At 37.1% G+C, this 23,237-nt stretch overlaps 1 protein-coding gene across 2 annotated transcripts; it reads right to left on the reverse strand.

Moving 5' to 3' along the window:
- Positions 1 to 3,610: 3,610 nt before the first annotated feature.
- LOC122668861 lies at positions 3,611 to 23,006 on the reverse strand. Of its 2 annotated transcripts, none has more exons than XM_043865415.1 (3): positions 22,815 to 23,006; positions 5,230 to 5,400; positions 3,611 to 3,766 (listed from the first exon to the last, which is right to left on the reverse strand). In XM_043865415.1, the coding sequence occupies exons 1-3, from the start codon at positions 22,908 to 22,910 to the stop codon at positions 3,716 to 3,718; spliced, it is 318 nt and encodes a 105-aa protein (XP_043721350.1). In that variant the 5' UTR covers positions 22,911 to 23,006; the 3' UTR covers positions 3,611 to 3,715. The 2 variants fall into 2 exon arrangements, with proteins under 2 accessions (XP_043721350.1, XP_043721349.1); XM_043865414.1 differs by having other exon boundaries at positions 3,611 to 3,776.
- Between the last annotated feature and the right edge of the window lie 231 nt (positions 23,007 to 23,237).

Genomic DNA, 23,237 nt, shown 5'->3' on the forward strand with positions numbered 1-23,237 from the left:
GACTGAATTCGTCCCTTTAGAAAAAAATTAACTCAGAGGAAAAACTTTAGAATTAGAATTAGGCTTTCACTTTTATTAAATGTTACTGCTACTACCTGCAAAAAAAAAGTCCATGGGGTTCTACTCTATGAAGGCGAAGACATCGACCCTTCACTCTACGATGCAGAGGCGGTAAGGTAAATTTGTATTTTTTTTTTTTTTTGGTTAGTTTCTAATCTTCTGCTTCTTTCAATCTCTGTTTTTTATTTTCTTTGTTTCTAACCTTCTGTCTTTTCTTGTTGCAGAGACGAGATGGGTGGTGGCCAGTGGACATGGGGGTTGCAGGGGAAGGGGTGGGGAGGTGGTAGTTGCAGAGGCGGTAAAGCATGGGTAGGGGAGTGGGGTGCGGTTACAGAGACAGGGGCGGGTGGGCATGGGGTGCAGTGGCAAGGTGGCGGTTGGGCATGGGTGTGCAGCGGCAGGGTGGCGCGTGGGCATGGGAGTGTAGTGGAAGGGGTGGGGTGGTGGTTTGCAGAGGTGGTCAGAACCTGCCCTTTTGGAACTGGTAGGGGTGGGATTTTTTTGTTTTTTTTTAAATCTCTCTCGATTTCCCTGTTGCAACTCCAATTAAAAGAAGGGGATTGAGGTTAAAGACGAGGGTAATATCATCTTTTAATATGTTGTTTTAACAGAGTTAGTCACCTAAGATACGGTTGATATAATCTTTATAAAGTAGGAGAGGGATAGATATTTTTCAAAACTTGTGTACTGGATTGATATTAGGCAAACTTAGAGGGGAGGGGGATGATATTTTCCCTTATATCAAATGTACCCTAATCGTTAAAATGACCATTAATTGATGACATGGACAGGTCTAATTTATCTAAAACCCCAAATTACCTTTAAGTTATTTTAATTCCAATTTTACCCCTCCAACCCCAAAATCCCTTTTTTTTTTAATTTTTTTTTTATCGTTTTTCCCTCAAAATCAAATCCCATTTTCTTCTTTTTTATATTTTTCTTCTTTGTTCACAGGTTTCTTCTTCGTTGCAGGGAGTGCTTTAGGTTTCTCCGACTTCTTCTTCTTCTTCTCCGTTCACAAGTGTCTCCGTCTGGGTTTCTTTTTGGAAGATCCGGATCTGGGTTTCCGTTTATCTTGGAACGAAACCCAACCAAAACCAAAAGAGTCATGGAGAGGAGAATGTGTGAAAAGCATCGTGTATGTGGGCCTCGACGCCATTGTCACCTGCTTCGCCCTAATCTCTTCCATCGACGCCGTTGTCACCTATTTTGCCCTCATCTCTTCCATCCCACAACCACCGCACCCAGAAAAAAAAAGACAAAAAACCAAACTTCAAAGAGGGCGTCTCTTTCTAGTGTCTACACCTCCACTTATTCTAGATCTTAGTTGGGAAGTTGGGACCTCAGCCTTCCTCAGCCTACGTTGATTCCATCCCAAACCCATATGCCTTCCATTTTTCTAATCCAATCTATTATTTAGATTTCTAGATTTTCAAATGGAAAAAAATTGCAAACTTATATTAAATAATATACAACTTTGTCACCCGAGCCAAGCATACCGGATTTCAACTAGCAACACCAGGCAGTTGCAGCACCTTCAAAGTTCAAACCTCCGACTTTTTTAGAGGAATCTCTCCTTCTTTCTCTCACCTCCGCTTGAAATTTGACAGATCCATCGCGCTCAGTAGATTGGAAGGCCAAACAAAAGAAGAGAAACAAAACTAGGAATCCAAATCTCACGAAAATCAGATTAATTAACCTCCTAGTTGTAGTCATCAACCATAAACAAAAGAAAAGCAAAAGAAAGATCGAATGGATTGGAGTTCGATCGTTCAACAATCCGGCGAAAGGAAAAGAGTTTTTTTTTTTTTTGGGTAGAAGTAAAAGGGTAATATAGTCTTTTCATTAGCAAGGGAGAAAAAAAAGCTTTCAATAGATATTAAAAAGGGTAATTTTGTCTTTACACAGGTTTTTTTTAACACCGTTACATACTTAGGGTACGGTTGATATAATCTTTATAAAGTAGGGGAAGGGGTAGATATTTTTCAAAACTTGAGTACTAGATTGATATTAGGCAAACTTAGAGGGGAGGGGGATGATATTTTTCCTTCATTTTATAATATCTATCACTTTTCAATCACATGAACTGATGGTTTGGCAGATTAAATTTTTATAGATTTAAAAACTATTTTATAGACCACTAATCGAATTTGATGGCCTTTCTCAAATGTATGACCTGCCATGTAGAAGTTTTTATCCTTGCCATTTTCAACTATTCTGGTTGAGTTTATGGTAACCCAATTTGACTAATCAAATTATTCTGAACCATAGAGAATTTTTATCTCCTACAATTCTGACACCCTCCAATTCTCCTACAATGCCTCATATGGGAGCTGAAATGACCACTTATCCACTGCTTGGACACACTTCCCAAGGCAGTGGGTAAGTGGCCATTTCCCTCCCATGTGGGGGATTGTAGGGAATTGGAGGGTGTCAGAATTGTAGGTGATAATGATCCGGACCTCTATAGCAACCAATGACAATAACAAATTGGTTTGAAGTTATTATATATATATATATATATATATATATATATATGACTTATGAATGATATTTTAACTATTGATAAATGATTGTGTACAATTTGCCCACCAATATAAGGTGTATGTGATGAAATAGATTTCAAGTACAAGATTGTTGGAACCAGCTCACTAAAATAAAAGGCTAAAGAGATGCATATCTTATGGTATACATCGGGAAAAGTCCCGACGCCTTAATTTCTAAGTGTGGTACACCAATAACAAATTCAATACCGGTTAGATGTCAAATTTGAGTTCCCAATTGTACGATCCACCTTGTATTGCATATTTTGCCTTGTATTTTACAATTAAAACAAAAGTTTAGGCATATAAACGACGGTGGTACCTACCTCTAGACTTGGGCTGCACCTTAGCTACTAAGGCGGACAATGCCAATATGGTTCATTCTAGTGTGTGAAAGAAATGGATTGCTCTGTTGCTAATATATATGAACAAGAATAAAACTAAAGAGTAGCAAAATCCATGTGGGATATCTTTTTTGTTAGTAATCCAAGTGGGACATTATTAACAACATACACTATATCAGCTGCAGATAATTAGCAGACATGCAGATCTCTGCTAAACAGCACTGCATAAATAGGCAAGTTTCCTTCCAAGGCATGCAATGCCCAATAATCTCTGGCATCAATTTGATGATATTGTTCTCAAGATGGCCTGCCTCTACCTTAAACTGCCATATCTATATTTTCGACACCCTTAGTATTAGAATCTACATCACTAGCAGGAAGGAGATTGAATACGTAATTCTTCGGTCTTCCCTTGGTTATGTCAATTGTTGCTGCATGATTATCAAATTTATGCTCAGAAACATGGTCTAGTTTTGCAGATCAAATTAAAAGGAAAATTATGCTTCAGCCAATTACAACCTGTGTATCCACAATCACCCTGCTGCTATAATGTGATAAAGACCAAACTAAAACCATTCCCGGATGTTTTAGATTCTATATCAGATACCACTATGTTACACCTCAAACCCTCTTCCTTACATTTCCAGATTCTAGAGATTTCTCGACAAAGTGACAGTTGCAGACTGGGTTCCGGGTTGTAAAACTTTGACAAGCAGAACACAGGCAGCTGAATCAAACAAAATCACTAGTCTGAGTGAGCGTTTCTCTCTATGCTTGATTTGCTAAGTATGAAAACACCAAGAACAATAAGGGTAGCACCTGCAAACCACTAGAAGACAACAAAACTACCATCAAAGATGCAACTGTTAATCACATCCACAGCATCGGAAGTGCTTATCACAAACCCATGACAGATTAACGGTTAAACATTAACCAAAATAATCATCAATTCTATTGATGTTAGAGGGAATTAGCAGTAATTGTAAATAAGCATCATTTTAATAGGTTCTTATTTTCTTCCATTGTCTTGAGAATGAAAGCACCCTTGTGGTTTCTAAACAATTAATAGTTCTATAAGAACAGACTCGTCCACCATTTGCGGATGTTGAATATGATTAAGACATGACGAATGCAACAGGAAGAAAGATAGCTCTCTTTCCACTATCTCTAATAAGATCTCTTCCTACCCTCCCTTCTCTTCTATTAACAATTGCTGTTGCAAAAATTTTAATCCCCTAACACATCTGTATGTTAGTTGTAAACCTCCATATAAATTTCAACGATAGGTTGCTTTCCTTTCATGCTTCTTATTTCTTTCTGCTATCAGTTCTATTTCTCTCTCTTTGTTTTTTCCAACATTTCTTTCTCCATTGCAGCTCTTCAATATCTGTTACAGGTTAAGTGATCTGATCACACAAATTTTGCTGAACTCTGTATCTGGTCTTATTCCACATATTTTTCCATTTTTTTTATTAGCGCCAATTACCTGCAGTCCATAAATTGGTTTTTTGACACCCTCAGCCTGCATCTTTTTTATTTGCTTTGGAAGGGAGAAAAAGAGAAAAATTTGTTGCATGTTACAGTTGCCCCATGATAAAATAATCTACATGATAAGTTCTTGGAAAGTGTGAATGTCAAGCCAGAGGCTGTAGTGATATTGACTTGAGGTCTAACTAATTTTCTATGTTTAGCTCCACATTCATCAACTTGGTGAATCATGAATAGGGAAGAAAAAAGCAGGGGCTGTACAAGACATGGAAAACCAAAAGAGCTGGTTGTATTGTATTGTATCAATGTAAAATGTGATGCAAACTGCAAAGGGCATGTTCAAGGAGAATTAATTACTTGGAAAACTATAAACTGTCAGAGTTACTAAGCTAGGAGTTCAGTGTTCTTTGAGGAGATTTGATATTAAGGAGAAGTAAACCAACATAGGTGTGAAAAGAAATGGGGAAAGTACGTTTTTGGAGGGGAAACAAGTGCAGTAAATTTTAATTATTTTTATTTCAATAAATAAATAAAAAGCAAGAAAATATTAAGCGTATCATCAAATAAAAAATAAAAAAACAAATCATTGCATTGTAACTTTTCTACACCAAGTATTACTGAGGGTTTGAATTCAGGGAATCTTCGCCTGGGAAGGATGAGAACTATGTACACATTAACAACACCACCATCGCTGAAAATAAAAAAGATTCTTCTTTCATTGCAAAACATTTTCATTTTTTCAGGCAGAAATAATTAAGAACTGGATAGATTGCTAACACTCTTTATTATATTACCTGAGGAGACAATGATTCCTCAAAAAGTAGGAACCCTGCTAGACCTGAAGAGAGAAAGTTAGTGGCAAAGTTTGTGACTGTAGCTTGCAGAGATGACAGTGCTTTCAAGCTACTTATGTAGCATCCCCACATGATCACATTGAAGAATATGACCAGGCCAAACTTGATAAGCTGAGAAAGAGAAGTTCAAATTCAAAGTTACATGTCAAGAAAATAAACGAGTAAACAACTGTCAGTTTAACTTTGTTACTTACCCAATGACACAAAAAAAAAAAAAAAAAAAAACACTCAATGATACATGTTCTAAATAAAGCGCAAAGAGAAATAGTAACATGATGATGATGAAGATAACAAAATTCGATCCCTACTGTGTCAAAGACAAAGGAAAAGGTTTTGATTTTTTTTTTGGGATTCTTAACCACATGAAAAGGATTTGTGCATGGTTGCTGCAAATAAAGTCATGGGGAATGACAATTAACATAAATAATGGAGAAGCAATAAAGCCTCATGATTTTCTTAGAAAAGATGGGCCTCCTAAAGATTACGCCTATAGATCTATAGGAGTCTATCTCATACCATGTAAGGGTATTATGGTAATATCCCTTTATATGTTCTAATATAATCCTACATGTATTATGGCCCAGGCTGTGAGGGGCAATTTAGTAATTAGTCCATCTGACCTAAACCCTAGTTTCCCTATAAATACTAGCTAGAGGCAGCAGCCTGGGTAATCCTTGAAACTACTGCTCCTTACTCACCTCAATCAAATGGCATATCTGAAAGAAAGAACAGGACGTTAACAGAAATGTTAAACTCCATGTTATTGACAGCTGACATGCCCTCTTGTTATTGGGGAGAAGCAGTGTTAACTACAAATCACATTCTAAATAGACTACTACATTCAAAACTGAATTCTACACCTTATGAACTATGGTATAACCATCCCTGTAGATATCATATTCTTAAGATTTGGCAGAATTAGAACATATAAAGGGATATTACCATAATACCCTTACATTCAAATTCCCTTATATTAACATGTAAAGGAATTTAAATGTTCGATCTTTGTTCAATTGGATTATTATCTTCATGCACAGAAGGGAGGAGCCGTATGAAATGAAAATCTCACGTACGGTTCTATAGCGGGGATTCTTAGAATAGAATGAACGACCGTAAAGTCTCTTAGCTGTCCCAGGTCCTTTGTTTGAAAATGCCTCTTGAGATCAGCCTTTAAGGCAACAATACCAAGTCCATCATCTCCAGTAATGACAATATCATCGACATAAACCACCAATGCGATCATCCCTCGGTCACTATGTTTAACAAAGACCGAATGGTCTACTTTACTTCGTTAGAAGCCCAGTGAAGTTAGGGCTGTACTCAATTTATCGAACCGAGCCCAAGAAGATTGCATGAAACCATAGATAGCCTTCCATAATCTTCATACTTTCCGTGACTCTCTCTGAGCAACAAAGCCGGGAGGTTGCCCCTTCCTACCCCGAAAACCGCCCTCCTCAGTGAGATCCCCATTGAGGGAGGAAGGCATTCTTCACATCCAATTGGTGCAAGGACTAATTCAAAGGCTGAAAGGGATCTGTTTGAACCAGAACTGAGACTGGAGAGGGGAGCGAATCCCGCATAGACCAATAGATCGAGATCCATAGTCCATTTCGGATCCAGATCGAGCTTATTACTCGACTGCTAGGTTTTTATCCCTATAGAATGAATAAGCAGCTTGGCCTGTAGTAGGTATCTGGTTCACTGCTTTAGGTATTAGAACCATGGTTTTCAACCTAAATGGTTTCAATTTCAACCAATCCGTAGTTGACAGTCAAGGTCGTGTAATTAACACTTGGGCTGATATCATCAATCGTGCTAACCTTGGTATGGAAGTTATGCATGAACGTAATGCTCACAACTTCCCTCTAGACCTAGCTACTGTTGAAGCTCCATCCATTAATGGATAAGACTTAGATCTTAGTGTATACGAGTTGTTGAAGGAGCAATACCAATCCTCTTGATAAAACAAGAAATGCGGTATTGCTCCTTCATTTAGTTTATAGTTTAGTAATGTTTTATTCACATAAGATTTTTTTCCATTTTTTTTTAAATGAATGTAAGAAAAACTAAATTAAATAAGGATGAATGCTAAAAAAAGAATCTATTGAATCTTTTAGAAAGAGTGAGGATAGATCATTGCCATCTTCATCCCAAAACCCCCATTACTACTCATAAAAAGCCTTTCCCCGCGCCTTCGCCCTTGAAAAATAATCGAAAGGTTCATGTTTGGTTCGGGAAGAGATCGTGGAAGTTTTGAGAAGATAATCTACTTTCATTAAGTGATTTATTAGATAATCGAAAACTGAGGATCTTGAGTACTATTCGAAATTCAGAAGCCCGGGCCCGCTTACGGAAAGTAGAAATGGAAGCAGATGAGTTTCAAGTGAATGGGTACTCTGAGATAGAATGAGAAAAATTAAATTTGATTAATTCGACTAATAAGAATTTGGAACGATTAGAAAATTACAAAAATGAAACTATTCAGTTTGAACAACAAAGAGCCATTAATCAAGTTCGACAACGAGTTTTCCAACAAGCCCTACAAGGAGCTCTAGGCAAAAGCTAGGGGCTCAGACTGAATCGATAGGAAACACGTTACCCACCCACATACACAGGATCAGAGGAAAAGACTCCATCAAGACGAAGGAAATCACTCATAGTCAATCGAGAGAGCTCCCAACTGAAGGGACTAGTCACACCAAGGCTCTGCACATTACCGTGGATTGCAATGGGAACAGGATTCCACAAGTCTTGGTTGATAATGGTTCCGCCCTCAATGTTTGCCCTCTCAGGATTGTAAAACGGTTGGGGTTTGATACCAACGATCATCGACCCTCTACACAAGGAGTGAGAGCGTATGACAATACGAGGAGGAATATCATCAGCATACTAGCCACAGATACCACTGTGGGACCGGTTCAATTTAGGGTTGACTTCTAAGTTATTGATATCCCCTCTGGTCCCTCTTTTAGTAGACTCAGCTATGAATATGCATGAAGAAATGAATGTCGGGCTCTTTCTTTCACTGCTAACCCCAGCAATCAAACTACTGCGCTAACGCATCAAGAAAAGGCCTACTCTAATCATAAGGGCGTTAACACCCCATGCAACCAAGCAACTATGAGCTAGCTGATCGTAGACCACCTGCCCCACCTTAGACAAAGAAGAAACTCCCCCAGCGAACAAGCAACGGATTTCTTGCTTCCTTTATCTGATCTGCCTGAAGCAACAATCAAATACTATGGGTTTGGTCGGTAGGGCGTGGTTGGTTCCGAGCTATGGGCAACATTGGCTTAGGCATAACTTTCGCTTAACATCTATGCCAGAGCAAGTCTTCCTTCACTATTGTCGGTACCGAGTCCTTGCTCGACTTTGGATGCGGACAGGCCCATGCCAGGCACGGGATCAGTCCCCTTATCATATATAGCATGGAGATCCCTTTCCAAAATTCTTGCTTTCCCTTTCAACTCAAATGTCTTCGCACCATGTGGCAGCCCTGTCCTCCAAGATGGACCATTCCTTTCGGTCCACCATTTCAATCTCCTCCCCGAGCAGACAGAGTTCTTCTTCTTTACTGGGTGTCTCAAAACAAGGAGGCCATAGAGAAACTCTTTTTTGTTCCTTTGTCTCAAACTTCGTGAAGAATTCCATTCTATCTCTCCCTCGTTACGAACAAAAAAGTGGGGCGCAGTACACTTCCTTCATTCCACGAACCCTTGTTGATTTTGAACTTCGTTCGCAAAGGAACCGGACTTTTGACGGGCCAACCCTTTTTTATGCGCCGTTTTACCCTGGAAGGAAAATGAGCTTTACTCCTCTGGGTGCTAGACGAACCTCTATTATTTATTTTTATTTATATTATTTATTAATAATTCAATTTGAATTCTACTATCTAATTCTAATACTAATAGAATAGAAAACTATTGATGCATGCATTATATGGCATTTACAATCAAGGTTTAAGATTTCGCGATATATCGGTATCTCGGGCCTACCGAGATATCCAAAATTTCGCCGAAAAAATTTCTGCAATATTTCGACAGTCCATCTCGGTGGGTTTTTGGCCATATCTAGGCCTGATACTTCATGGACACCCTTATTTAAGCTAAATAAACACATTTAAACCTTCATATTGCAAAAAAATGAACTCAAAGTGGTGTTTTGGGCTTGCACCCTTGATTGACAGTATACGGTCGCCGACTCTAATGTATAAATAATTAAATACACATTGATTAGGCAATCAAAGACATAAAAGAAATTTAAACAAACTAATTAAAACTCATAAGACATAATTCATAAATCATATTCTCATAAACTCTATAATAGTCAATGACTCAATACTCAATAGCTCAATACTTTTTTTATATTTTTTAAATATTTTTCTTAATTTTCAAAAATAAAAATAATTATTTATGGGCAGAAAAATAAATTCGGCACCGTGAAGCCGTAGATCAGCCATTGGTGTCTAACATATATTTAATTGATCCCCATCTAAGTTACATTACCCCTATTTTTTTTCCTATTTTAGTTGTAGGCAAATCAATTTTTTAAACCAGAAAATAAAAAATAAAAAAATACATATGTAAAAAAAATTTCGACACCGTGAGGTTGTAGATCGGCCTCCGGTGTCTAACATATATAAATTTCATCACCATCCAACAAATCTTATACATAGTATTTTCAAAAATATAGTTTTAGAGGAAAATGATTTACCTTAAATAGTGGAAAAAATGCTTGGAGGATGTGCTTAGATGAGCCTCCGACGTGTTTCCGGAGACAATCCGTCAAAAAAGAGCTTAAACAATGCTTGAAGTCTTGGACTATGGCTTGGAAGAGTGGAAGAAGAAGAAAAATGGAGAAAAACTTCACCTTACAGCAGGTGACCTGCGAAATTTTGCATTATATGCAAGTGTCACGTGACACTTTAAGTGTAAAACTGATATTTTGACGATATCTCGTGAGGCCACAAAATATCGTCGAAATATCACAAGATATCGACGAAATATGTACATTTTTCATTTCGGTACTCCATTTCCTCTCGGCCCACTCAAAATATCCGAAATTTATCGATATTTCCCCGATATATCGCGAAATTTTGTACCATGTTTACAATCTGCCAATAGTGACAGCCATACCACTCCAATTTGGATTGAAAAAAGGCCAAGTCAAATATTCTTCTACATAAGATTCCTAGGACTAGTCCTAGGAATGGGATATAAGTAATTCCTGATATCTCACATAAAAGAAAAAGAGTATATACAAAGCAAGCAAAAGTCTTTTCATGAGATTTTTGGAGGATACATATACAGAATTGCACCAACCAACAAGAATTTCGCTCTTTTCAGAGTACTTTTATGATATGATTTTTCCTATCCTTTCTTCTAGCTCCGATTCTGTGTAACCTATATGACTAATTGGGGACAATCTATCTATCTCATCAAAATGAATTGCACACTGGATTCTCGATGTATGCGTCCCAATCCAAGGAAAGGGGATACTTATCAAATATCAAAGATCCGCTCCTTCTGTTCTGGGGAGGGATATAGAATGAAGAAAGAAAAAAAAAGATGATGAGATTATGGAAGTACCAAGCATTTATTGCTACTACACTGTTTATTCTAGTTCCTACTGCTTAAGAACTTTTCATCTACGTAAAAACAGTAAGTCCTCATAATGCATTTGAATGAAACTTGAGTTATTTATTAGTTCTTATTAATGATTGTTATTAGTTCTTATCAATGATTGAAGAAATGAAAGAGATTACAAAGTCTTAAATAAAATGAGTGGACTGGATTGAATCAGCGGTATATAGATCCAAAACAATAGATGGTATGGTAGAAAGAACTAGATGCACCTTTCTACCACACTATCTATTGTATGAAGATATGGGATTGATATAAATCAATCTATAATTATTTTCTAAAAAAATTCATATGTAAATTCTTGTATATGTACATGTAAATAGCACTCCGATTCTATTTCTTCGCTACACCCAGCAAAGAAGAAACTCCTGAGCACTAGCTGATCTACGACCAAAGAAGCAAGGGTGCTCGTAGATTAGCTCACAAACCTATTACTAAGACGAGGATTGAACAAAGATCGAACATTCAAATTCCTTTATATGTTAATATAAAGGAATTTGAATGTAAGGGTATTATGGTAATATCCCTTTATATGTTCTAATTCTGCCAAATCTTAAGAGTATCATATCTACAGGGATGGTTATGCCATAGTTCATAAGATGTAGAATTTAGTTTAGAATGTGGTAGTCTGTTTAAAATGTGATTTGTAGTCAACACTGCTTCTCCCCAATAGCAAGAGGGCATGTCAGCTGTCAATAACATGGAGTTTAACATTTCTGTTAACGTCTTATTCTTTCTTTCAGCTATGTCATTTGATTGAGGTGAGTAAGGAACAGTAGTTTCAAGGATTATGCCCGCAGAGGCACTGAATTCCTTGAACTCTATCAATTTGTATTCTCTTCCCCTATCACTTCTAAATCTTTTAATTTTCAAGTTCAACTGATTTTCTATCCTATTCTTGAAAATTTTAAATCTTTAGATTTTAACAGGTATAAATGACAATATCTAGAAAAATCGTCTATAAATGTTATCAAATACCTCCGACCTCCTCTAGTTGTGTAGCTTTTAAAGTCACAAATGTCAGAATGTATAAATTTAAGAAGTTGAGTGCTCCTAGAAACCGGTCTGAAAGGTATTCTAGTTATTTTGATTTGAGCACACACTTCACATCTGTTAAATCTAATTGCAGTATCTAATCGTAAATTATGAGTTTTGGCTGGTTTGAGCATTTTCCTATAGTTCACATGTCCTAACTTACAGTGTAGTACTTTGGGATCAAATGAAATATGGTTAACCTGGTTTATTGTCTCATTAGCTAAACTCAACCTAAACATACCATTCAAATTGTAAGCACTTCCAAAATAGAAAGAGTTAACAGACAGTGTTAATCTACCATTATTAAAAATAATAGACATGCCAACATCAAGCAAAATTCCAAATTGAAATTAAGTTCTTTTCAAAACCAGGAAAAACTTTAACATTTTTCAAAGTAAGTATTTTACCTGATGATATAACCAAGTTCGCTGTCCCTTGTTGAGCCACTTCCACGATGTCTCCATTTGCAACAGTGACAGTCTCTGCTACTTGAACAACATCAGTTAGCAGGTTCTTGTTATTGCAAACATGACAAGTTGCTCCATAGTCTAATCACCAATCTGAAGATATACTGGCCAACCCCTTACCCTTGCCAACCAAAGCAACAAAGTTAGTAGGCTCAGTCTAGTCCACCATCATGTGAACTTCCTTCTTTGGTGTGTCAGTGTTCCCTTTCTTAGGACCCCTACACTCAGATGCATGGTGACCCCACTTTCCACAGTTGTGGCACTTGTCCTTCTTTTTAAAATTAGTCCTTTTGGCCTCCAACTATTAGGGTTCTTTCTTAGGTGGCTTGGACTTCCTAGGATTTTTCTTGGGTTGTGAAACTAAATTGGCAGATGCTTCTTGTTGTTTCACCATCTCCAAGTTGTTCCTGGCTCTGTTTTCATCTTCGATTCTGATGAACCGTTTGAGATCATCTAGCCCCACTTGTGCTTTCTTCCTATACATCTTAGTTTTAAAGGAATGCCAAGTAGAGGGTAACTTGAAAATAATGGCACCCACTAGGAATGCATCAACAACAGGGATATTCTCTTGGTTCAATTTTGTTCTCAAGTTCTCAAAGTCTGTTACTTGAGGAAGTATTTCCTTGTCTTCTTGAAACTTGAAATCCATGAACTTATCAACCAAGTGGATCTTTGATAGTTTCTCCTCTTTTTTGAATTGGGCCTCTAGGTTTTCCCAAATCTCTTTTGCAGTACTATATCTACTATAGGTCTCTGGCAGCCTATCTGACAGGCAGTTCAATAGGTAGTCTTTGCAAAAGTCCTCATCACTTATCCACTTGACTTCAGTTAGTTCCGTGTAATCAGAAAATTCATTTACCACAGTGTAGAAAATATTGAGGTACTTCAGTCCAAACTGAGTCCTCCTTTTTCCAAGAACTGAATTCAGAGCCACTAAAATTTTCCAATTTGACCATCTCAATTGGAACAGCATGTTTCTCCATTATTATGTGATTTGTTTATATGCCTAGGAAAAAGTAAAATTCAAATGAAAGAAAAATACTCCAAGGAACAATCACACCTGATTATGGAGAACCCTGGATTTAGGAGATGAGATGGCCAAACTGAAACTTTGGTGGAGAACTCAGAATGACAACAGTGCAATGGCGGTGGGCTCGTGTTGTACCGGCGGCAGAGAAAGGATTGCGGCGGTGCAGCGGCGTCATACACGCTTGTGCTAGCTAGCACTGGTGCTAGTGCAGGCGCCAAAAGACTTTGACAAGAGAATGACAAAAGGCTTTTCATTTTTGGCTTCTTCTTTTTTAAACAAACAAATCAAAAGCAAAGTCCTTTTGACTTTTCGTTCTTCAAACAAAAGCTTAAAGCTTTCTCTGCCAACAAATTCTGCAAACTTCCTTTCTCATTTTTTTTCTTTTCTTTTCTTTTTTTTTTTTTTTTTTGACAATCAATCAAATCAACAATGCTTTTTTCACTCTTTTGTCTTCTTTCAAAGTTCAAGCTTTCCTTGTGAATAGAGACAAAGACCAAAAGCTGATTGCAGACTTTTTTTTTTTTTTTTAATTTAATCAGCCAAAAGCCTTTTGAGAAGAGCTTTCTCACAACATAAGGAATTGCTGCAGAATCGTTTTGTCTTTTTATTTAATTGTTTAATCAAACAATCAACTTTCTTTAATCAAAAGGAAAAACAATGAATGCACCAAAACCAATCTCTTCAAAGAACAGAACCGTGACGCACGAGACTTCCATTTTTTCTTTCTTTTCTTTGAATCAAACGATCAAATCAAGCTGTTGACAAAAAAAAAATACCTGCAGAATTCTTTTGTCGATCACAAGACAAAAGCAATACATGAAGACGAACGCCGAAGCCGAACCATGAATCCGAATTCCGCAAATAGGTACGCACGATCGGAAAATCAAGGATCGTTCTTCTCCAAAGCCGATTATACAAACCAGAATCGAGATTTGGAAAAAGGTAACGCACGATCAAGGAGGGAAAATATAATGCTTTAAGATTGTTAGGGTTTAGGGTTTAAGCACTGGTTGCTTAAAGCATTACACCCTGTGTACCAAGTTTGGAATACTCAGGCTGCTGCCTCCAGCTAGTATTTATAGGGAAACTAGGGTTTAGGTTAGATGGGCTAATTACTAGATTGTCCCTCACAGCTTGAGCCATAATACATGTAGGATTATATTAGAACATATAAAGGGATATTACCATAAAGGAGAAAGGGAGTTTGCAGAATTCGTTGGCAGAGAAAGCTTTAAGCTTTTGTTTGAAGAACGAAAAGTCAAAAGGACTTTGCTTTTGATTTGTTTGTTAAAAAAAAAAAAAAACTCAAAAGAAGAAGACAAAAAGGAAAAGCCTTTTGTCATTCTCTTGTCAAAGCCTTTTGGTGTCGGCACCAGCACTAGCGCCAGCCAGCACAAACGTGCACGACACCGCTGCACCGCCATTACAACACGAGCCCACCGTCGTTGCACCGTTGTCATTCTGAGTTCTCCGCCAGGGTTTTAGTTTGGCCGTCCCGTCTCCTAAATCCAGGGTTCTCCATAATCAGGTGTGATTGTTCCTTGGAGTATTTTTCTTTCATTTGAATTTTAATTTTTCCTAGGCATATAAACAAATCACATAATAATGGAGAAACATGTTGTTCCAATTGAGATGATCAAATTGGAAAGCTTTAGTGGCTTTGAATTCAGTTCTTGGAAAAAGGAGGACTCAGTTTGGTCTGAAGTACCTCAATATTTTCTACACTGTGATAAATGAATTTTCTGATTACACGGACCTAACTGAAGCCAAGTGGATAAGTGATGAGGACTTTTGCAAAGACTACCTATTGAACTGCTTGTCAGATAGGCTGCCAGAGACCTATAGTAGATATAGTACTGCAAAAGAGATTTAGGAAAACCTAGAGGCCCAATTCAAAAAAGAGGAGGAACTATCAAAAACCCACTTGGTTGATAAGTTCATGGATTTCAAGTTTCAAGAAGACAAGGAAATACTTCCTCAAGTAACAGACTTTGAGAACTTGAGAACAAAATTGAACCAAGAGAATATCCCTGTTGTTGATGCATTCCTAGTGGGTGCCATTATTTTCAAGTTACCCTCTACTTGGCATTCCTTTAAAACTAAGATGTATAGGAAGAAAACACAAGTGGGGCTGGATGATCTTAAACGGTTCATCAGAATTGAAGATGAGAACAGAGCCAGGAACAACTTGGAGATGGTGAAACAACAAGAAGCATCTGCCAATTTAGTTTCACAACCCAAGAAAAATCCTAGGAAGTCCAAGCCACCTAAGAAAGAACCCCAACAGTTGGAGGCCAAAAAAACTAATTTTAAAAAGAAGAGCAAGTGCCATAACTGTGGAAAGTGGGGTCACTATGCATCTGAGTGTAGGGATCCTAAGAAAGGGAACACTGACACACCAAAGAAGGAAGTTCACAAGATGGTGGACAAGATTGAGCCTACTAACTTTGTTACCATGGTTGGCAAGGGTAAGGGGTTGGCCAATACATCTTCAGATTGGTGGTTAGATTCTGGAGCGACTTGTCATGTTTGCAATAACAAGAACCTGCTAACTGATGTTATTCAAGTAGTAGAAACTGTTACTGTTGCAAATGGAGACGTCGTGGAAGTGGTTCAACAAGGGACAGCGAACTTGGTTCTATCATCAGGTAAAATACTTACTTTGAAAATTTTTAGTCTTTCCTGGTTTTGAAAAGAACGTAATTTCAATTGGAATTTTGCTTGATGCTGGCAATGGCTATTATTTTTAATAGTGGTAGAGTAACACTGTCTGTTAACTCTTTCTATTTTGGATGTGCTTACAATTTGAATGGTATGGTTAAGTTGAGTTTAACTAATGAGACAATAAATCAGGTTAACCATATTTCACTTGATCCCAAAATACTACACTATAGGTTAAGACATGTGAACTATAAGAAAATGCTCAAATTAGCCAAAACTCATAATTTACGATTAGACACTTCAATTAGATTTAACAGATGTGAAGTGTGTGCTCAAACCAAAATAACTAGAAAACCTTTCAGACCGGTTTCTAGGAGCACTCAACTTCTTGAACTTATACATTCTGACATTTGTGACTTTAAAAGCTACCCAACTAGAGAAAGTCGGAAGTATTTGATAACATTTATAGACGATTCTTCTAGATATTGTCATTTATACCTGTTAAAATCTAAAGATGAAGCATTTGAAATTTTTAATTGGTAGAAAATCAGTTGAACTTGAAAATTAAAAGATTTAGAAGTGATAGGGGAGGAGAATACAAATTGACAGAGTTCAAGGAATTTTGTGCCTCTGTGGGCATAATCCTTGAAACTACTGCTTCTTACTCACCTCAATCAACTGGCATAGCTGACAGAAAGAACAGGACGTTAACAGAAATGTTAAACTCCATGTTATTGACAGCTAGCATACCCTTTTGCTATTGGGGAGAAGCAGTGTTAACTGCAAATCGCATTCTAAATAGACTACCACATTTAAAACTGAATTCTACACCTTATGAACTATGGCATAACCATCCCTATAGATATGACACTCTTAAGATTTGGGGTTGTATTGCTTACGTTAGGATACAAGACCCTAGGAGACCTAAGGTGGGAACTAGAACAAATACTTGTATATATCTAGGTTGTGCAGAAGACAGTGTTGCAAACCGATTTTTGGATCTATCAACCATTGTGGTAATAGAATCTAGGGATGCTATATTCTTTGAGGATAAATTCCTTAGAGATAAAGACCTGACCTTGCCTGGTCTGACAGAAATGGTTACAGAATCACCCATGGATACTTAACCAATTGTTTCTGACACTCAACCCATAATGATTACTGAATCAGAGTCTAGAAGAGTATCTACAAGAGATAGAGAACCCAAAGATTTTGATGAGGATTTTGTAACCTACCATCTAGAGGCCGATCCATCCACCTATAAGGAAGCGATGAGATCTAGGGACTCATTTTGATGGAAAGAAACCATTGATGAGGAAATGAGCTTTTTAATGCAGAATGAGACCTGACACCTTGTTGATCTGCCTAGAGGGGCTAAGTCAATAGAATTTAAGTAGGTATTGAAGAAGAAACTTAATCCGGATGGGTCTATAGACAGGTATAAAGCACGGTTAGTAGTTAAGGGCTACACCCAGGTGCGTGGGATAGATTATTTTGACATCTACTCCCCGGTCTGCCATTTGGCAACGATAAGGATTCTTCTTGCCATAGCATCTATTGAGCACTATGTTGTGCATCAACTGGATGTAAAAGCGGTTTTCCTTAATGGAGACTTAACAGAAGAAATCTACATGAACCAACCTGAAGGGTTTGTCATGGAAGGTTTTGAAAAGAGAGTTTGTAAATTAAACAAATCTCTCTATGGTCTTAAACAAACACCTAAATTGGGGCATGAGAAGTTTGACAAGACAGTAAAGAGCCTTGGTTTTCGGACCAGCAATTCGGATATGTGCCTTTATTTTTTGTCTGAGTCAAACAAGGTCGCGATTATTTGCTTGTATGTAGACATGTTGATTCTAGGTTCTGATATCTCTGTAGTGAGTGGCATTAAAAAAACCTTGTCCAAAGAATTCGACATGAAAGATCTCGGTGTGGTAGACATCATTCTTGGGATGAGAGTAAGATTCAGTGAGCAAGGGATCATCCTTAGTCAGTCTCATTACATTGAGAAGCTACTTTCTAGTTAGGGATATAGTAATTGTAAACCGATTGAAACACCCTTTGACTATAACAAACAGTTGAAACCTAACACAGGTGACACTATGAATCAATTAGAATATTCTAAACCGATTAATAGTCTCATGTATGCAATGAGTTGCACTAGGCCAGACATAGCCTTTACAGTAGGCATGCTGAGTCGTTTCACTAGTAATCCTGAAAAAGAGCATTGGGATGCCCTGACGAGGCTGATGAGATACCTTAATGGTACTCTAAGTTATGCTCTATATTATACTGGACATCCTCCAACTTTGGAAGGATATTCTGATGCATCTTGGTGCTCAAATTTGGGAGACAACAGATCCACCAGTGGTTATGTATTTACACTAGGAGGAGCAGCTATAGCATGGAAGTCCAAGAAACAGACTGGTATTGCTCTGTCATCTATGGAATCGGAACTTTATGCTCTAGCTTCTGCGGAAGATGAAGCAGAGTGGATAAAAGATCTGATCATGGATATTCCATTGAGGAGTTTAAAGTTAAACTCTCTCTCTATATATATATATATATTCCGTGATAATCAAGCAACAAAGACGATTGTGAATAACTCACTCTTTAATGGTAAGAGGAGACACACCAGGCTGAAACAGGCCATGTTGAATTATCGAACAGAACAAGGGATTATCACTTTGATAGATGTGAGATCAAAGGATAATATGGCAGATGCCCTTACAAAGGGATTGAACAAAGATCGAACATTCAAAACTACGGGGGAAATGGGGTTAAAGACCATTTAGTTAGGTCTTAACCTAACCCAGTATTATTTTGAATTATTCGAATCTCATCTAGCCTTGAAAAGCATTCGGGACAGTTTACATGTTTCAGATAACTTAGTTAGGTTACTAAGTATGAGGGTTTGTGAAACCATTCCAAATTTGATGGTATAGCAAAATTTTCATGTGAAGTATGGGAGTTTGTGAAAGACATCCAAATGGAAACATGGTATGGTTAGGTTACATGTTTCAGATAACTTAGTTAGGTTACTAAGTATGGGGGTTTGTGAAAAGCATTCGAAACAGTTTACATGCTAGTCTTTATGTTATTCCAAATTTGATGACATGTCTTTCATAGTATGGTGTACCATTCCAGATTTGATGATACAACATAAATCTATGTCTGATATGACGAACACAGTATCCAAATGGAAACATAGTATGGTCCTTGTTAAAGAGACTAGATAGGATCGAGTTCTTGTAAAGAAACTTGATGATGATACTTATTGGTTTTTGATTTACCTTCAGCCATATATGGAATGTACTAAGTTCTCATTGTTGAACTAGATACTATTATACAAATGATTGAATTCATGTTATCTTATGAAATTCATATTTTACAAATTACAGAGAATGGTGAAGATGGAGGAGAACGATTGAACCTGGATCTTGATGAGGATGACTTATTAGATGAGTAAAGTCACATAAATTATAAGGACTTGTCATTTTTTTATTTCTTTTGATTTAGCCACTTGCATGTGGAACTTCGGATTTGTTATTGGGTTTAGTTTTGACCTAAAACCCTAGTTTTATTTCTTGAAATTTACTTACTTGGTTTATTGGATTGTTGATTTTCAACTTATTTAATTTATTTTGATTCAATTACTGATTGAACAATGGTTTCTATACATGTGTGGTGGATATATGTAGAACATAGGAGGAGATTGTAAGGGTATTATGGTAATATCCCTTTATATGTTCTAATATAATCCTACATGTATTATGGCTCAGGCTGTGAGGGCAATCTAGTAATTAGCCCATCTGACCTAAACCCTAGTTTCCCTATAAATACTAGCTGGAGGCAGCAGTCTGAGTATTCCAAACTTGATACATAGGGTGTAATACTTTAAGCAACCAGTGCTTAAACCCTAAACCCTAACATACCATGAGTCCACAACAAGAGTAAATAAGTGAGATACAATTATTTTAACTGAGGAGAGAAGTACACCAACTCTTATGCTTGGAATACGAATATATTCGCCAACTCCTACCATAACTGGAGTTTCAAAAAAACCACACTAAATAAGAACAAAAATTCTAAATATATTGGACTGAAAGTCATTATATATATAATATACACCCCAACAAGAGATCGGTTTTAGAGATTTTTGAAAATCTGTCAAATGAAAAAACCAGTCTCTCGTAGCCATTCAGCATATAAGAACCTATCTTGTGATTCTAAAATAATGATTTGAAACCAAATAATGAAAAGAAGGAATGCACAAACACTTCCCCCCCCCCCCCTTCCTTGCAATTCAGCTCTAGGTGGCTATTTTGGAATTGGATTTTCAAGCCCTTTTCACATTCTAATATGCATCAGATAACTTATGATGCCAATGGTTAAACCAGTTTCAAAATAGCACCTAGTGAAGCCTGGCATGTATTCTAGAGGATGGAGGTATGGGGGTTAATGCATGGCTAGCTTTCATGATGAGGAGCAAAACACTGTTGCAGACCAGATTTGCATTTTCCAACTTGTGGGGTCCATATGGGCACCGTTTGCTGTTTATGTTATGCCATCAAGTATGTTTTATGACGTAGTATCAAAGGTTATAAGTGTTCTGTTATAGGATTAATAACCTAGGAGTTATTTTCAGTCAAAGCTGCATTTTTTGGTGTATTTGTAACTAAGGGTGCTAAATGAGGAACCTTTGCAATTTCAAGGCGGAGGATGTTTCTAGTTTCTTAGTGAATAAGTATCAAGTTACTTAAATAATAAATAACTAGTAATCAACTTACTCAAGTAACTAGTTACTTGAACCTAAAGGGACTTGGCACTTTATATATAAATAATGTTTTATTTTCGAATGGAATAGAATGAATGAAATTTTCTTTAGCATTTGAGCTATTGCCATGTGAACTAATGGTGGTGGAGATAGATTTCTCTACATGCTACGCTGGAGCCTTTATCAATGTTAAGGTGGCTTACTTAGGATTTTCAGAGTTAAATTTCTTGCCTCTAACTGGATTCCTAGGCTCTTTTGAAGATGGATTCCTTCACCCCTAGATGGATTACTAGGCGAGTAATCTTTTTCTCTTCTATTTTCCATTTCCTTGATCTGTTTCAGCAGTTTTCTTTTAAGCACTATAATAACTCCCTTTATACCATTTATCTTTGCTAAACTCTCATAAAAACACTCCATAACTATCTTCTATAAACTCACATCTTCATCTTTCACTAGCCATCAAAACCTAGCTCTAATTTCACCTTAAACTGTGAATCTCTGCTGTTTACACTTTCTGTAGCCTAAAGCAGCATGCTCTCTTTTTCTTACTACTATCGAAACCTAAGGGTAGTTGGGAGTTAACCCACTCTTGAAGACAATTTTCATTGTAGAATCCTAGTTCTAACATTTCTATTTATGCTAAAAGTGATAAGTAGGGTTTTTGCACTACAACATGGATAAAGGACAATTGTGTCAGTTTGGCAGCTAAAAAAATAAGCATTTAGGCATAAACAGGAAATTTAAATACTCGGGGTCACAACCATATTGACCTTATTTGCTTGTCAATAGCACATATTGCGAAGTGGTTAAAAGCAGACTGTCACAAGTGGATTCACAATAATTTGAAAGGGATTTGGTTTTGCTGTATTAAATATTTCTTGGTCAGACCAACAGCAGTAAAGATTGCTACTATATATTTGATGGTTTTAAATAAGGTTTAGAAAATAAATCAAATAACAAATAGATAGGAAACCTTTAACACACCGACTAAAACACTTGCGCCATTTTTGCCATCCAAGCTTTCTAGCACCAACTAATACTAAGATTCATATTACCACTAAACTATATCCATTACATACTAGCCGTGTGCAATTTCTTTACCATGCCAAGTATCACACAACACACTTATTCTCCTATTGCATGAAATTTTTAAAAAAAATGTAAAACTGAATTTGAATTCCATCTTCTCTATTCTTAACACCATGTTCATCAGAGTGTTCTGAATTATGAATGTGAAACTGAATTTAAAGCAGACAAATTGACAGACTAGGTACCAGTGGTTCCAACCTTTAAGCTTGGGCATGAAATATGTGGCATGGCAGAACAAAGGCCCGTGTAGTCAAACCCAAGCAGTTGGCAAAAGGTTTTTTAACTCGAGTTTCCTTCTCACGTTACTTACAACAAGGTTCATTCCCCTCTATTTGTATAATATAGTGATCAGGACCTTCTTCCCCATTCTTAAAATCCAGAAAATCGTAACTTGAAAATTGGTTTGAATGATACAAACCCTGCTGAACAGAGAGAACTCTGGCAGTCTCATATGCAGAACTCCTCTCAACTCACTAGTTAGATAAGGTGAGCGTCTGCTTTAGATTGATTATACTCATCATTCTGAGACAGAAAACCTAATAGTTTTGCAAGAAATGAAACTCATCGAAATGAGAAAACATCAATACAGTAACAAATTTGGAACACCTTTTTTATATTAAACAAACCTATAAATACTGGTTGCAGGAACAAAACAATTCAGATAAAGGGGGAAAAAAAGAAATATTATTGGAAAACAATATCGTAATTGTTGCCTCAAACAGCCATCCAAACGACAAACCTACACAGACCCAACTAAATCCTGCCAATGCGATAAAAATCTGGAAACTTTGATCCACCGATCCGTTGAGATATCGACAAAATACCTGAGGAAAGAATAGCTTAGCAACAATGGCAGCCAGGGCAGCGTTAAGCCCGGCTAAAATCGCCCAAGCATAGCCTTTTCGGTGGCTACCCTCCATTGAATTGAAACAAAGCGCGACCCAGTTTCAGTTCTGGCTAAATCACTTGAGATTTCTAATAACTAGAGTTTCAGAGGCCGAGTTATGTACAAATGAGAAAAGATCCGGATCTAAACCAAGATTTAACAAGATTCTTGTACAAAAATGAGATCGTCCCACACTGAATGAGGATGTGGGTGGATATGCGGTGGATTAATAGGTATTTAGACACCCTTTCATTAGACACTCTCTCCTTAACGAATAGTTTTGAAGATGAGTTCTACAAATAGAGAACTTTTTCCCTATTATTTTTTGTTCCACAAAAAAACAAGCACTTCTACAACCATT

Source organism: Telopea speciosissima, chromosome 7 (assembly GCF_018873765.1).
Source record: "Telopea speciosissima isolate NSW1024214 ecotype Mountain lineage chromosome 7, Tspe_v1, whole genome shotgun sequence".
NCBI classification, from domain to species: Eukaryota; Viridiplantae; Streptophyta; class Magnoliopsida; order Proteales; family Proteaceae; genus Telopea; species Telopea speciosissima.